The sequence below is a fragment of the Eptesicus fuscus genome, chromosome 6 (assembly GCF_027574615.1).
Source record: "Eptesicus fuscus isolate TK198812 chromosome 6, DD_ASM_mEF_20220401, whole genome shotgun sequence".
In the NCBI taxonomy this organism is placed as follows: Eukaryota; Metazoa; Chordata; class Mammalia; order Chiroptera; family Vespertilionidae; genus Eptesicus; species Eptesicus fuscus.
Genome location: NC_072478.1, coordinates 92,201,742 through 92,219,333, shown reverse-complemented (window position 1 = coordinate 92,219,333; position 17,592 = coordinate 92,201,742). Strand labels below are relative to the sequence as shown.

The 17,592-nt window shown below is 44.8% G+C and overlaps 1 protein-coding gene across 1 annotated transcript in view; it reads left to right on the top strand.

Annotated features, from left to right (window-relative positions):
• Positions 1–2,007: 2,007 nt before the first annotated feature.
• The window catches only part of TIMD4 (T cell immunoglobulin and mucin domain containing 4), a 38,133-nt gene continuing 22,548 nt past the window's right edge, over positions 2,008–17,592 (top strand). The window contains exons 1-4 of the mRNA XM_054717032.1: positions 2,008–2,065; positions 6,719–7,060; positions 11,596–11,898; positions 13,839–13,901. Of these exons, the coding sequence (XP_054573007.1) occupies positions 2,008–2,065; positions 6,719–7,060; positions 11,596–11,898; positions 13,839–13,901 (766 nt within the window). The remainder of the gene's footprint in view (positions 2,066–6,718; positions 7,061–11,595; positions 11,899–13,838; positions 13,902–17,592) is intronic.

Here is a 17,592-nt window from a genome sequence, read left to right as displayed (position 1 = left end):
GCAGGAACTCAATATATAGTTCAGGGGTTGGAGAACTTTCTATTAAAACCATACAGTACATGCATATAAGCCTAACTGGTGGACACAGACAACAGGGGGGTGAGGGCAGGAGTGGGGGTGGGTGGGAAGGTAATGGGGGGATAAGGACAAATATGTAATACCTTAATCAATAAAGAAATTAAAAAAAAACAACACAGAAAAAACACACACCCATATAGTATCTTTTGCATTTACACAACTCTGCCATTGAAGTGTGAAAGCAGCCATAGACAATATGTAAACACCTGCCATGGCTGTGTTGCAATAAAAATTTATTTTCAAAGATAGATTTGGTCCATGGGCCATAGTTGTGCTATAATTGATAAAGAAAGGAACAAATAAAAATGAATAAGTAGGATTACATTTAACCCCATTTACCAGAAAGGAAGTACTGGTTACTGCAAAGAACTCTTTATCAGAAAACCTGAATTCAATTTTCTTCCTATTATGTACTATCTTTTATCTTTGGTCTTCTATGGCCTTATCTTTAAAATGGGGCTTGATAATACCTCCTCTGCTTAAAGATTTGGAACTGTCAGGTTCTTAAGGTTTGGATGTCAATTTGTCTTTATTTCTAGAGTCTAGCAGAAATCCCACAGGCCTAGAGCAGAGATTTTCAATCATTTTCATCTCATGGCACACATAAACTAATTACTAAAATTCTGAGGCAATATATATTTATTGCTGATCTGACAAAAAATAGATACAATGTTGATTCACTCACACCAGATGGCTCTTGTCATTTTTCTATTTGACACTCTAAGGGAAAAGAGGTCAGTGCCCCTCACTAAACAGTCAGGTATTGTATTTTAAAAAATTTTTGTGGCATACCTGTGTGCTGTGGCACACCTGTTGAAAATCATTGCCATAGAGCATAATAGGTAGACAAGTCCTTGAATAATAGGTAGACAAATAATTGAAAGGTCAGGGTGAAGCTGGTGTTTGATGAAGCAGGTAGTTGGACCAGTTAATAGTTGTAAACTCTTAGAAAGGGAAAAATTTTAGTCATCAGCTAATTTGCTACTGTGTAGAAGTCCTTCTAGGTTTAAGAAATTGGGGTATTTTAATTCCAAAGGACAGAAAACCCAACACAAGTTGGCTTAAGCCCCATAGAGAATGTATTGGCACATTGGTGTGCCTTGTTTCAGGGGCTCAAACCAGGTCAAAGACCCAGGCTTCTCTATTTCTCCACTTGCCTTCTGGCTTCACCTCCTGGTGGTGGAATGGCTAACATTCTAACATTGGATTCACCCTCATTTCCTCACAGTTCAAAGACCATTGGAAAACAGGGAGCGTCCCTGTCTCTCAAAAGTCCTAATAAACAAGCTAAGATTATGTACCCTTGGCTTTGGGTCACTTGTCCATCTTTGAGCCAAATAAATATGGCCATGAATGAAATTACATAACTTGAGATGTACTGACTGAGAGCGAGGGAGGCCTGGCTCGACAACGGCAAGCCGCCCTATGCAAAAGAAGAAGGTGGCAAAGACATGAAATACCTAGAACTGTTGTGATCCCCCTCTCAAGAACAGTATGATTTAATGCAGTCATGCAAATCGAGGATATTTGTGAATTCCATGAAGCCTGCCCACGGACCCTACCTTAGAAAGAGAAGAAAACCGAGCTTAGTCCCTTTCTCCAGTGTGTGACCCTTCTAGATATAAACATGGTTATTGATAGTTGCATTTCTAAAATAAAGGAATATGTACATGTTTGCCCACGCCATCACCCCACCCCACCCCCCATTTGTGCACACACTCCCCTCCGTGTCCAGGAGAAAAGTGCTCAGTGCATTTCACCATGCAGCCCAGATCCAGGAAGGCCATTCAGGATGGGGGAAAGGGAAGGTTTTGAGCCAAAAAAAAGAGAAATGAAAACTAAAAGGTCCCGCCCTGTCAGCATTAACTGGAGTATAAGAAATGAAGTTTGGGCAGACAGACAGACTCCTGGGGTCGGCTGACAGTCAAAATGTCCAGAGGGCCTGTCATCCTCTGGCTGCTGAGGGAGCTGTGGTGGCTTTATCTGAGTAAGTGTCTGACCTGCCATGCAGGAGGGGGGCCCCGCACCCTGAGACGGGGCTCCTTGGCTGGTGGGCTTCAGGGAGCAGAAGCCCACCTCATTCCTGCCCCTACCCCACCCCACCTCACCCCACCCCAGGGTTTCTTCTTTGGATGGTCTCTCCTCTTGCTGTCATACAAAGTTTTATCCTGAGACTGCTTTGGGGTTTTAGGGTGGGATCATTTGTGTTCATATCAGAAATGGCAATTGAAGAAGAAACACAGAAGTAAGGGGTCAGATGAAATGGGGGAAAGAAATGTCCTCTGCCGATGATACCAGCGCAGTCAGATGGAGGGCAATTTGCTCTTGTTGTAATTCTTCCTTTTCTCTTTATTGTCAGTTTTAGTATGCTTTCTGGTTTAATTTGCCGGGGAGGAGTTTCGAGGAGAGGTTTCTTCTTGCACATTGTTCCCAGGTTTTGGATGATGCAGAGGTACACCCTGGGCTGAGACCTGTGCATCCTGGTGGCAGAGGGCAAATGCTCTGTGCTGAGCCCGAGTCCTGTCCGCTCGCTAACAGTTGGCACTGGGAATATGTTTATCGAACCCTGGCTCTTCCCTGTATGAAATGAGGGACCTGGATAAGACCAGTTTTCACCATCTGTGATTCTAGAACTAGACAATATCTAATGTCTCTTGCAGTTTTAAAAGTTTGGTAGTTGTTTGCGTATGAATCTTTCAAGGACAGCAAAGGTGCTTCCTTTACCTCTCCAGCCTGTGCCATGCAGTTCTCTCTGCCTCTCTTTCTTCTGCAAGCCCATGGGTCCTCAGGTCTCCTCCTAAGGTGGGCTTTTCCTGAGCGCTCTGGACTGATTCAGGAATTTCTGCTACGAGTTCCCGTCTTCCCTGGAGTTCCACTGCGCCCCACCCCCCCCGCCCGCCCCCGCATCAGAGAACAGGTCACTGAGCTGCTTATCTCCCCAGATACGCTGTGGCAGTTAATGGAATAAAAGCAGCCCCTGTCTTTTTTTTTTTTTTTTTTTAATCAATGTTTTCAATGGTCTTTATCTTGTTCTGGGAACTTGAGGTGTTCTGGGAACTTGATTTTGTTACGCTGAAAGTTGCTGGGGTCTAAGTCCACGTTGCCAGCTACTGGCTGGTTGCTGAGCTGTTGGTTGAGCTAGGATGGGTTTCTTTAATTTGCACTCGGATGTCCAGTGACACGGTTAGCATTAGAATAAAAGAATCGAGAAAAAAGCAAGCGAGTGCAAAGGGTTAACCCTGTTTAAAGGAGACAGTAGCTGGTAAACGTTCTCTCTTTTTTTTTTCCATTTGGGTCTTTTCTAAAATGACCAAATTAGAAGAGAGTGACTGTTCAGAATCACTGAGAATCCATCAAAGCTGCACAAGCCCTTCGAAGATGCCAAATCAGAAACTCCAGTCTGCAGATGGTGAAACTGAGACCTGGGTGGGGGAAGGGCCTTTCTTGAGGTCACCAGCTGGGGGAGACACCACTGGCACCAGAACCCAGTTGTCCCCACACCATCCTGGGTAGCTCCTGAAAAGCGGAATTGATTTGACACCAACAATTCCTCTGCTCCAGGATACTTTTGTAACTGGAAGGAACAGGGATTTTTTTATCCTATTTCTAAATCTCCTGTGTTTGGTTACTTTATTAATTCCATGTGGCATTGATATTTCATCTCATGTGAACCTTAGAAACTCTTTCTGAGGGGAGTCATTATCCCCTTTATTTTATGACGACAATGAGGTTAGGATTACTGTGGCTTTCCTCTAAGAACACAAAGGCACCAACTGGCACATGAGGTTTACAATGTACGCCCAATGGGTGTTTTTCTGCCACACCAAAAGGCCTAATTGCCCACTTCCTTTTTTTCAAAACCATCAATTTTTAATCAGATGAGTAATACAGAAACACCCTTGGTGAAAAAAATAAGGCTATATAGCCCATATACCTTTTGATGATCACCCCCAGGCCCCATCCCTTTCCAGTCGTCATGGAGATGACCAACACAATGAATTGGGTATATATCCCACCAGACACTTTTCTATGCATTTAGCTTCATATATCTATACCCCCACCCCCACATGCACATATACAATGCGAACTGTTTCATTTATTTTATAAATGGTTTTTATATTGTATGTGTTATATTAAAATTTGCCCTTTTCATACTTTCATAAGACTGAGGTTTCATGCCAACTGGCGTAAGTCTGTCTAATCCTAATAATCGTTTACACATGATTCCATGGAATGAATGCCCCTGTTTTGCCATGCACATATACATGTTGTTCATTCCATTCACATGTATGTGAAGACTGCAGTAAACATTTGCTATTAGGTTTCCTTGTGCATGTGTGGTTTTCTAGGGTAAATAAAAGACAAACTTGCTAAGGTTTAGAATGTACATGTGCATGTTGAGTATTAATAGAAACTGCCCAAACTGGCCCACATTGTGGCTATACCAATTCTTACCCTATTTCAGTGTAGTTGACTCCGGTAGGCTATCTTTCCCTAGATCCCTATTGGCCCAAAATTGCTATTATCAGCATTCTAAATTTTGGCCAAAGAGGTGAAATTTACTAGCCACTCATTTCGCTTCATCCATGAATTGCCTGTTATGTCCTTTTTTAGTTTTTCTCTTGGGTCTTAAGAAGTAGGATGCTTCCTGTGGTGCTGTAGTACTTGGGAAAAGAAACTGATGACTCTCCAGTAGAAATAATTCTTGCATCTATTTTAAAATTAATTCTCCCAATGTAAATAGGAGCTAGCCTATGTTTTAGAAATTATTTGTTTTAGGCTCATGTGTTCTGTGTTGCTAACACAGCCGAGGGTGATGACAATGCATTTCTTATCTTTTTTCCTGGCTTTACGGTGGGCAGAGTGGACTTCTACAGCGTTTATAGCCTGTGAGACATTTCCACTGCAGCAAAGTGAAGAGGCTGTGAGTGCAGGGAGAGCTCTGGCTGCTCTTCTATTTGGAATGACCTTCATCAGGGAGTCAACTGTGGAAAGCCCGGGCGGCACGTCCTTTGGCTTCCTCTCTGGGCGCCTTTTAGGGTTGATGCTCACCTTCCCCTAGAGAGGGATATCTAGACGTTCCTGACACCTGGGAAGGGCCTGTGGGCCATGTCTTCTACAACTTAGCTAAATGGGTCAACACAGTTAGTGAATGGGGTCTCATGGGCCAAGGGGGTTCCTTGAGGAAAACAGGAAGCAGGAATGTGGCGCCTGGGATGTAGTCTGATGGTCTGGAGCTTCAGCCTGCCTCGCTCTCACTTCAGTAGGTTTTCTGTTGTTGTTTAGAACAAGTACTGATGCTAACTTAAACCAGTGGGCTGGCAGCAGTGAGAATGTTTCCCAGATTCTCAGAAAGGGATGTGATCTTCAAAGAGCTTGTCCTGAGGTCCCCACACACGGGGGGAGTGGCCAATGATACCAGAATGACCTGAAGAGTTTGGTTATGTCCATTTCCAGGGGCTTTGGCCTCAGAGATTCTGACTCAGGGTTGGTCAATAAAATATCTGGTTTTAACAATCTCCCCGGGTCATGCTGACGAGCAGCCAAAGTTGGGAAAAGTGGACACTTCATCTTAAAACCAGAGTGGGGCACAAGTAGGTTTACAATTGTTCACATGGAAAATAATACAATAATTAGTAAATAATAATACAAGAATAAATTCTGTGTTTCACGTACTCACAACTGTAGACCTACTTATGCCCCACCTGGTAGTGATACCTCCCATATAACCCTCCAGCGTTTTTGTACGCCACAGCTCGCATTCTAATTCCTGCGGCCTGCTTCACTCAGTTCTAACATTAAAAAAAACCCTCAAACGCCACCTAACCTCGTATTGTCTAACAACAAATAAATGGTCCAGAGAAATTCCTTTGGATTTCCTGTGCTGAAAGGAGAGGGCAATGGTATATAGTTTGGCAGCCCATCTTCCTGCCATAGCCCGCTCTGTGTTGGAAGACAGAGGGAGACCCATTTGAGATATTCAAGTCAATAGTACATAATCACTGCTTATTGGGATACAGTGGGCAGAGTGCTATGTTTAGACCTGTTTATCTGAGTTAGGGGAATTGAGTTAAAGGGTCAGGATTTTTCAGTGGAGAGCCTATTGGTCTATCTTATGGTACTCAATGTCAGAGTGGAAGGGAGGGGGGAGGAGGAGGAGAGAGAGAGAAACATCAGCAAAAGGTCTTGCTGTGGAAATGAGTTTAGACCAGTGATGGGCAACCTTTTGAGCTTGGTGTGTCAAACTTCGCCAAAAAACTGAGCATAACTCGGGTAGTGTGTCACTTAGAGGAAAAAACATTATTTCGCGATATTTATAGTTTAAATAACATAAATGTTTCATCCTTGGCATGCGGCTGCCTCAGCGGCCACGTGTCATCAGAAATGGCACTGACACGCGTGTCAGAGGTTCGCCATCACTGGTTTAGACACTCAGGTGGGTCAGCTGTCTCCACTTGGGGGATGGAAGGATGTGGAGTTAGGAGCTCAGCTCTGGGGAAGCACACATCAGAATTTAGACTAAAGAAACACATACACTACCACCCTGTTCATCTTTCTGGAAGCATCTGTTTGCACAACCACTATCATGTCTGAGATACTTTAATTCCACACAACCTGGTTTTCTCTTCCCTCCTCACAGCGCCAGCTGCAGCGCAGACTGTTGTGACAGGATACTTGGGCCAGCCGGTGACTTTGCCCTGCATGTACGCATCATGGTCTCGCAGCAGCCACAGCATGTGCTGGGGCAAAGGCTTGTGTCCCAAATCCAAATGCAACGAGGAGCTTCTCCACACCGATGGGACCAGGGTGCTCTCCCGGAAGTCGTCAAGATACGTGCTTCTGGGGAGCATCGGGAGAGGCGACGTCTCCTTGACCATCTTCAACACCAACGAAGGTGACAGCGCTGCCTACTGCTGCCGCATAGAGGTGCCTGGCTGGTTCAATGATGTCAAGAAGAACATTGTCCTGAGGCTAACGAGAGGTGAGCACAGGAAGGGGCTGGTGCCTGTGGAAGGAGAGATTTGGCGGTTAATGGGTGATGGGTTCAGTGGGGGCAGGTAGGGAAGCGTTACCTCCTTAAGCCGTGAGCGGACAGATTACATCTCAGATGTGCTGCTCCGACTAGAGGTGCCATGGTGTGCGGCAAATGCCCAGGGGGGCCAATGAGTGGAGGGTGGTGGGTGGGGAAGGAAACTTCAGGGTCAATCTGAAGAAGGCAGCTGCTTTTTACCTTTGGGATTGTCGCCCACCATTTACAGATCTCTCAGTTTTTATGTGAGATAAACTGACTTTTGCATGTTGGCAAAGATTTCAAAATTTAGCTTACTGTGTAAGCTAAATAAAGTGTGTCTGGGGGTCAGCTTCAGCCCATCAGCCAGTAGTTTGCAGCTTCTGGCAGCGGAGAAATGGTGTGTGATGTGGGGACTCTCAGGGCCATTTTCAGGCATGTTTTTCCTTCTGTTACTATGTTGCTTTTGGTGAAATTTGGAATAAGGGGGAACTCCTAAAGCTTTGAGCTGCAAGGGAGTCAAACAATTGGTGTGGTTCTCTCACACTGATTTTTTTCTCTCTCTTTCTCTCCTCCTTGCCCAACCCTCCACTCTCTAAAAATCAATAGGAAAAATATCCTCCAGTGAGGATTAACAAAAACAAACAAACAAACAAAGATTTGAGCTGCATGGAGGGCAGTCTATGGCTAAATGATGCCAACAATAACGACCTTTCCTGCTTGTCTGGAATGGAGCCTTGTAAAGTAAGCCCTGTGTTCAGCTTTCATCAAGGATGGGGGAATGTGGGACTCCGTTCCTAACTGGAAGGGCATCTTGGAAGGCAGGGTCTGGATATTAATATGCTTAACAAGCTCCTCAGGTGACTCTAATGTACTTTATTTTATTATTTTTAATATTTATTGAATTTATTAGGGTGACATTGGTTAATAAATTATATAGGTTTTGGGAATACAATTGTATTATGCATCATCTGTATATTGTATTGTGTGTCCACTAACCCAAGTCAAGTCTCCTTCCATCAACGTTTATCCCTTCTGCACTCTCTTCTACCTCCCTCACCCCCTTTCCCTCTGGTAATCCCCATACTGTGTCTGTGTCTGTCAGGTTTTTGTTTGTTTGTTTGTTTTTGCTTAACCCTGTCACCTTTTCACTCAGTCCCCCAACCTCCTGACAGCTGTCAGTTTGTTCCTCTGTGTCTATGAGGCTCTTTCTATTTTGTTTGTTAGTTTATTCTAATACACTTTAAAATTTGAGAACAACTGATGTGGATGCTTCTAATTAAAGAACTTCCTTACACATTAGCATATTTTCTCTCTCAAAATAACTATTCTGATTTATTGAATTAAATGATGCCTATCCGAGTCTGCTCTTTTCAAGCCTGGTATAGCTGGCTATTATTTTATAAAATATTTGTTTGACCTCCATACTCTGTGGGGTCATGTCTATGTTCTCTTGAAACTAATGATGTCTTTCAGGCCATTAGAGTTCATGGAAATTTGGCATATTTAATAAGGTGGTATCTGTAGAATAATTGTGGCTAATGAACTCAAATTCAAACGTTTAGGGGGTGAGTGGTGCTGGCCACAAACCAATCTTTAATATCCAAAAGAAACTACACCTCACCATACATTGGACTCAGTTTTTTTAGATGTTTATTTTATTTTATTGTGGGAAGAACACCTAATGTGAGTTAACTATAGGCACAATGTTGTGCAGATCTTCAGAGTTTTTTCATCTTGCTTGACTGAAATTTTATATTTGAGCTCACTTGTGATCATTCATTCACTTACTCATGGATATTTGTGGAACACCTACTATGTGCTCGACATTATAATAGGTATTAGATTTGTACCAGAGAACAAAATAAATACCAGATTTTCCCTCATGGAGCTTACCAGCTAGTTGGAGAGGCAGACATATATATGTATTAGAGGCCCGGTGCACGAAATTCATGCATGGCAGGGTTGGGGGCATGTCCCTCAGCCCAGCCTGCACCTTCTCCAATCTGGGACATCCCTTTCACAATCCAGGACTGCTGGCTCCCCACTGCCCTCCCCTGCAGGCCTGGACCCCCTCAACTGCCTTCCTCTGCAGGCCTGGGTCCCTCCCCAACTGTCCTCCACTGCAGGCCTGATTCCCCCCCCCCCAACTGCCCTCCACTGCAGGCCTGGTCCCCCCCAACTACCCTTCCCTGCAGGCCTGGTCCCCCCCAACTGCTCTCCCCTACAGGCCTGCCCCCCCCCCCAACTGCCCTCCCCTGCTGACCTGGTCTCCCCCAACTGTCCTCCTCTGCTGGCCCCATCACCCCTAACTGTCCTCCCTGCTGGCCTAATCGCCCACAACTGCCCTCCCCTGCAGGCCTGATCCCCCCCAACTGCCCTCCCCTGCAGGCCTGATCTCCCCAACTGCCCTCCCCTTCAGGCCTGGGTCTTCCCCAACTGCTCTCCTCTGCTGGCCTGGTCACCCCTAACTTCCCACAACTGCCCTCCCCTGGAGGGCAGTTGGGTGGGACCATCTTGTGGCAGCCATATTGTGGTGGCCATCTTGTGTCCACATGGGGGCAGCCATCTTTGTGTCTTGGTGTGATGGTCAATTTGCATATTACTCTTTTATTAGATAGGACTAGAGACCTGGTGCACGAAATTCGTGCATGGGTGGGTGGGGGGGTGTCCCTCAGCCCATCCTGCACCCTCTCTAATCTGGGACCCCTCGAGGGATATCCAACTGCCTGTTTAGGCTTGATCCAAGTAGGATCGGGCCTTAACGGGCAGTCGGACATCCCTCTCACAATCCAGGACTGCTGGATCCCAACTGCTCACCTGCCTGTCTTCCTGATTGCCCCTAACTGCTTCTGCCTGCCAGACTGATAACCCCCTAACCACTCCCCTGCCAGCCTGTTTGCTCCTAACTGCCCTCCCCTGCAGGCCTGGGCCCCCCCCAACTGCCCTTTCCTGCAGGTCCAGTCACCCCCAACTTTCCTCCTCTGCCGGCCTGGTCACCCCTAACTGCCCTCCCCTGCAGGCTTGATTGCCCACAACTGCCCTCCCCTGCCAGCCATCTTGTGTCCACATGGGGGAAGCCATCTTTGACCACATGAGGGCAGCCATCTTGTGTATTGGAGTGATGGTCAATTTGCATATTACTCTTTTATTAGATAGGATCTGTAATATGCAAATTAGGCCGGGACACCGTAATGGTCATGACCAGCTCAGGAGGAGGGGCCTGGTGCAGGCCCAGGGCCTGAGAGAACAACATGCAGTGGGGACGGCCCCCAACCCCAGCCCCGCAGCCTGGCACTGGGCTGCTGGGGCTGGAGCGTAGTCACAAACCCGCAGAGGGGCCAGGTTTGATTCTGATCAAGGGCAGGTACCTAGGTTGCAGGCTCCTCTCTGGCCAGGGCCCAGGTCAGGGCTCATGCAGGAGGCAACCAGTTGAAGTGTGCCTCTCACATTGATATTTCTCTCTATCTTTCCCTCTCTCTTCCATGCTCTCTAAAAATCAATGGGAAAAATATCCTCATGTGAGGATTAAAAAAAGAAAGAAAGGTCATATCCTATGAAAGAGACATCTTGAAAATGCCTAAAGAAAGTTGTCATTTTTTCGTGGTGAAGGGATTAGAGTCTGTGTTGATGAAAACACCTTGGTGGCTGCAGTGGCAGGCAGTAGCAGCAGCAGCGGGGTGATGGGGGTGGCGCCTTCCCCTGATCAGCCTGGTTGCCTCCTGCAGAGGGAGGTGCGACTGCGGCTTAGGCCTGCTCCCCGTGGGGAGCGGGTCTAAGCAATCAGTAAGCCACCCTCTGAGGGCTCCCGGACTGTGAGAGGGGGCAGGCTGGGCTGAGGGACTCCCTCCCAGTGCATGAAATTTGTGCACTGGGCCTCTAGTTAAATAATAATGATCAAATAAAGGTATAATTATGAAATGCTATGAAGGTAAAATATGAGAGTGCAAAAACATTGTTATTACATAACACAGATGACCTCTTAGCAGAAGTGTCCATATAGCTGAGAAAGAAGGTTAAGGAGTCAGCCTCATGAAGAGAGAGACTAGGAAGCAGCTGGTATAAAGTTCTTCCAGCCAGAAGGCCACTAATATGTTCAAAGAACTGAAAAAGGCCAATGAGCTGGGAAAGAAGGAGAGTGAAGTGGAGACATGAGATTGGAAGGAAAGACAGGGCCAGATCCAATGGAGCCTTGCAGCCAAGATGGTGGGCTAGGCTTTTTAGCTTACAGGCAAGGAGGACCCAGTAAAAAGTTTTAAGCAGGGGACTGACATAATTAGATTTGTCATTTTAAAAGATTACTTGAACCAATGTGTGAAAAACAAATTGGAAAGGCCGAGACCAGTGGCAAAAACCCCAATTTTTATGGACATTACAATGGTCCAGGACCGTGAACTAGGTGAAGGCAGTAGAAACAGAGGGAAATGGAAGGGTCCCAGATATATTCGTATTGTTCCCTTTTTCCTCCATCTCCACTTGGTATCAAAGATATCTTCTGTTGGTTACAGCCCCAACAACCACCCGGCGCCCAACCACCCGGCGCCCAACCACCCGGCGCCCAACTACCACCACTACCACCACCACCACCACCACCACCACCACTGCTATGCAAACAACCGCAGCTGTGTTTCCAACGACAGTCATGACTACACCTGACCTCACAACCAGAACACCACTTCAGACAAGTACCACCACTGCCCTCACAACAATGACAACCACGTGCCCATGGACAACACCAAGCTCCCTTCCTGAGGCAACCACAATTCTTCTGACCACTGTGCCTTCCACCGAAGGATCCACCCTCACTGCAGGTACCTGGCACAATTGATCATTCTTTCCCTTCTGCTGATCAGATGTATATGGAATGGGGTTCTTCTACTGAATGAGCAGTGCAGAGATTGTGTGTGTGTGTGTGTGTGTGTGTGTGTGTGTGTGTGTGTGTGTGTGTAGGGAATGGTGGTATGTGTTAGTTTTCCAGGACTATCATAACAAATACCTCTGACTGATGGCTTAAACAATAGAGGTTTATTTGTTTATATTCTGGATGCTGGAAGTCTGAGATCAAGGTGTCAGCAGGGTTGATTTTTTCTGAGGCCTCTCTCCTTGGCTTATAGATGGTCACCTTCTCACTATGTCATCCCATGGTCTTTTCCCTGTGTGTGTCTATGTCCTAATCTCTTCTTTTTTAAAGTATATATATTTTTATTTCAGAGAAAGGAAGGGAGAGGGAAAGAGATAGAAACATCAATGATGAGAGAGTATCATTGATTGGCTGCCTCTTGCACACTCCACACTGGGGATGGAGCCCACAACCTGGGCATGTGACCTGACTGGGAATCAAACCATGACCTCCTGGTTCTTGGGTCAATGCTCAACCACTGACCCACACTGGCTGGGCTTAATCTCCTCTTTTTATAGGATACCAGTTATATGGGATTATGGCCCATCCTAATGACCTTACTTTACTTTAATCACCTATTTAAAGGCTTTATCTCCAAATATAGTCATATTCTGAACTATTGGGGGTAGGGCTTCAACATATAAATTTGGGGGGTGGAACACAATTCAGTCCCTAACAGTGTGTGTGTGTATTCACTAAACTGTTCCTTTTCTTTGTTTTATGGTTTCCTCCCCTGCCCCCTCTTCCTTCCTTCCTTCCTTCCTTCCTTCCTTCCTTCCTTCCTTCCTTCCTTCCTCCCTCCCTCCCTCCCTCCCTCCCTCCCTCGCTTCCTTCCTTCCTTCCTTCCTTCCTTCCTTCCTTCCTTCCTTCCTTCCTTCCTTCCTTCCTTCCTTCCTTTCTTTCTTTCTTTCTTTCTTTCTTTCTTTCTTTCTTTCTTTCTTTCTTTCTTTCTTTCTTTCTTTCAAAGCAACTTTTTTTTGGTTCTCCAGTTGATCTCCAGGAATCTTGGAGATGTTTATTGAAGAACCAGGAATGAAACCACAGGTCAGGCTCCAGTTCCATCTTCCAGGGGTTAAGTCTCTGCCTGGGCATTAGAAATTGGTTTAAGAAAGGTTTTCAAATAATTTTTTTAAAAAAATATATATTTTATTGATTTTCTACAGAGGAAGGGAGAGGGACAGAGAGTTAGAAACATCAATCAGCTGCCTCCTGCACACATCCCACCAGGGATGTGCCTACAACCAAGGTACATGCCCCTGACCGGAATTGAACCTGGGACCCCTCAGTCCGCAGGCCGAAGCTCCATCCACTGAGCCAAACCGGTTAGGGCTCCAAATAATTTTTGATGGTGAACTGGTTCTACCCGCTATCTTTTGTCTTTTTGTTTGTTTCTTTCTTTCTTCTGAATCCTTCTTGATACTGCATCTTGGACCTTTCACTGGGTTACTAGCTCCCACCACAGTTCAACCTCTGATTCTGAAAATAAGATTATTAAAAAGCAATCATGAAATAGCTTGAAGGCTTTCTTAGGCATTTTAGCAGCCAAAATAAGAGCTGGATCACTTAAATAGCTTAACAATATTCAATTGGCTAATTCTATTATACTCTGAATAGTCACCTAAAATCCACAAACTCTAAACCAACTAATTTTTGTAAGTACTTTTTATTCCATTTACCTTTAAAACAATCATCTTAAAATACATTTGTAATTTTCCCCTTAGATTCTTGCAATTCTTGAAGAAAATTTGATGTAGAAAAGCACAAATACTACCATAAAAAATAGCCCCAGATCTCACCACTCAGCACACTTATTTTTTTTGCTGCCTTTCATCAAACTTTTTTCTCTTCCAGAATCAGAAACCTCCCTTCTTCCTGAGGTAACTTCTGAGGACAGTTCTTTATTCACACCCAAAGGTATGTGGACCCTTGCTCATGTTTCTTTCCTTACCTCTTAGATTGAGAGGAAGGAAACAGTGAATAGAGCATCCTTGAATCAGATGAATAGAGATGACTTTTGGACCCTGTGTTCCATGAGGTCCACCTGGGACAAACTGATGGCAAGGCTGCATTTGTGTTCATTCATTACTGTGGATAAGGGATAAAAGAGAGCGGAAGAGGAAACGGGGGGTAGAAGGGGGAAAGGAAAGAGTGAAGGAGATGTATTGATTGATTAATTGATTTTGATTTATTCGTGCAGTTCTTCGTGGCAGCACATCTTTAGAAATTAGCCTTCTACTTTAGGTTAGAGGGTGCTTAGCAATCTCACTCTGATTCCAAGTACACCAGTTTTCTTTGTTGAAACTCCCAAGGGTTGGACTCACTTAACTGGTTGTTTTTTTATGGTGGAGGGAGACTTTTTTTTTTTTAATCATTAAATTTTTTTTTCAATTAGAGTCAACATAAATTATTAAAGTAGTTTTAGGTATATGTCCCAGTGATTAGACATTACATAGCTTGCTAAGTGATCATCCCAGTAAATTTTATACCCATCTGACATGATACATAGTTATTAGAGTATTATTGACTATATTTCCTGTGCTGTACTTTACATCCCCATAACTATTCTGTAACAACCAATTTGTACTTCTTAATCCCTTTACCTTTTTCACCTATCACCCCAAACCCCCTCCCGTCTGGCAACTGTCAAAATGTATCTATGAATCTGTTCTGCTTGTTCATTTATTTTGTTTTTTTAGATTCAATTGTTGATAGATATGTATTTATTGCCATTTTATTATTCATAATTGTGACCTTTTCTCCTCCTCCTCCTCCTCCTCCTCCTCATCCTTCTTTTCCTCCTCCTCCTCCTCCTCCTCCTTCAAGACAACCCTTTAACATTTCATATAATAATACTTTGGTGGTAATGAACTCTTAGATTTTTCTTCTCTGAGGAACTGTTATCTGTCCTCTGATTCTAAATGATAGCTTTGCTGGGTAGAGTAATTTTGGTTGAAGGGACTTGCTTTTCATCACTTTGAATATTTCTTGCCAGTACCTTCTGGCCTGCAAACCTGATGTTGAGAAGTCAGCTGACAAACTTATAGAAACTTCTTTGTAGGCAACCAACTACTTTTTCTCTTGCTGTTTTTAAGATTCTCTCTTAGTCTTTAACCCTTTACATTTTAATTATGATCTGTCTTGGTGTGGGCCTCTTTGGGTTCATCTGTGCGTCCTGGACTTGTATGTCTATTTCCTTCACCAAGTTAGGAAAGTTTTCTGACATTATTTTTTCAAATAGATTTTCAATTTCTTGTTCTCTCTCTCTTCTCTTTCTGGCACCTCCATGGTGCGAATGTTGGTATGTTTGAAATTGTCTCAGAGACTCCTTACATTATTCTCTCTTTCTCTCTTTGTAGATTCTTTTTTATTTTTTGCTGTTCTGATTGGGTGTTTTTTTGCTCTCTTATCTTCCAAATCTCTGATTTGATACTTGGCTTCATCTACTCTACTGTTGATTCCTTGTAATATATTCTTCATTTCAGTTAATGTATCCTTCATTTCTGACTGTTTTTTTTATGTTTCCTATCTCTTTGTTGAAGTTCTCACCTAGTTCATCTACTCTTCCCCTAAGTTCATTGAGCATCCTAATAACCAGTGTTTTGAATTCTGCATCTAGTAGATTATCTCCATTTTGTTTAGTTCTGTTTCTGGAGTTTTCTTCTGTTCTGTCATTTCAGACACATTTCTTTGTCTCCTCATTTTTGCAGCCTTCCTGTTTTGTTTTTATGTATTAAGTAGAGCTGCTACATCTCCCAGGCTTGGTATATTGGCCTAATATCTAGGTGTTCTGTAGGTTCTACTGACACAGCCTCCCATCACCCAAGCTGGGCACTCAAGGCATGCTCTCACCCTCATGTGGGCTGTGTAAACCCTCCTCTTGTAGTTGAGCCTTGATTTCTGTTGGCATGTTAGTTGGAAGAATTTACCCCTCCTCCCCCCAGCCTATTAATTGTAGGGATTGGCTGTGACCACCAACCACTGTGGAGGATCAGCTGTGTCAGGGCCCACCCCACAGAACAGGACTTACTTCAGCAGGACTCTGGTGTCCATTGACTCTGCCCCTTGAGTGCATCACTTGTAGAGGAGGTTGAGTGGTGGTGCTTCATAGTCTGAAGTTGTCTACTGGGTGTGCTATCTCTGGAGCTTCTTGGGAGGTTCAGGCCAAGGTCACCTGATGCCTGTGTTCTGCCTGGGACTACAAAGCAATCTACAGACGGCTGCCACTTGTGCTGACTTGGAGGTGCCCAGGTGAGGCCAAGCTGTGAACCAAGGCTGGCTGCTGCTAGTGCTGGGTCTGGGGCCAATTAGAAAGAGGTCTGGAGCTCACTGATACCAAATGCTGCTGTTTGAAAGATTTTAGGAAAATCTGAAGAATGAGCCAAGATACGCCATGGAAACAGCTTGAGTGGTGTGGGATCTCAAGTTGGGTAGGGTGAGGTCTCAGGGAATCACTAGGGTCAGGCAAACAGTGTGAGCCAGGTTGATGGAGTCTCAGATATGGTACCCATGGGTCTGTGAGGGGAGGACTTATCAAAAGAACAATGGTTTCTTCCAGCACTTCTGCACTTCTGTCTGAAAGAAAGTTGCCCCCCAGCCCCAGCTCTTGTCCTGATGCTGGACAATTTGGTTCTTTCCCATATGTCTCTGGTGTCTTTCAAGCTGCTGCCGCAGTACTGAGGCTCAGAGTGAGTGGATCCGAGTAAGTCCATGTGTAGGCCCTTTAAAGGAACTTCTTGGGGTTCCAACAGCCCTCCATCTCCCCTAGCCTCAATCCTTGCTGGTGTTTATAGTCAGAAGTTATGGGGACTTTTCTTCCCAGCATTGGAATCTGATTGGGGGTGTAACAGGGTCCCCTTGCTCCTCAGGGGGGATCTCCACAGCTGAGATAGCCCTCCTGATTTTTATCCGCGAGCTTGTTCCACATCTCCACCCCTCTTGCCAGTCTCAATGTGGCTTCTTCCTTAATTTCTTAGTTGTAGGACTTCCATTTTTCAACCAAACTTCAGGCGGTTCCAAATGATGACTGTTCTGTAGTTTATATGTGGCTTTGGGAGAAGGTGAGTACTGCATTTTCCTATGCTGCCTTCTTGACTGGAAGTAAGAATTCTTTATGTGCTTGTACTTTTATCCATCAAGCCTTCTCTAGGTATTTACAGAGTCCAGGGGCAGAGAATACCTTACAAATAAGGCATGATTCACATCCTTGAGGGTGCTAGAAAGGATTGCCTAGGTTTGACTACAGTTCTATGACTTTTGGTGAGGGTCTCTGGGCTCGGTTTATTCCCAGGTGTGTTGTGGAGCTGTGTAACTTCATGCATTTAAAGGACTTAGATTAGTACCTGGCACTTTAGTAAAGCACTCAAATGGTAGCTGTTACCTTAATGGGACTTATACTCAAGCGGAGGAAAACAGACATGTGTGGGGTAAGTAAACCAATGCTTGTGATAGTGCAATACGGGAGGCAAGATGGTAGAGTGGTTCCTGCACACACTCCGGTGTCACCCTGCCTGGGCTCCAAAGCTGCCTCTGACCTGCTGTGTGACTTTGGGAAAATTATTTAATCTCTTTGGGTCTTGGTTTCCTCATTGGTAAAATGGGAATAGTA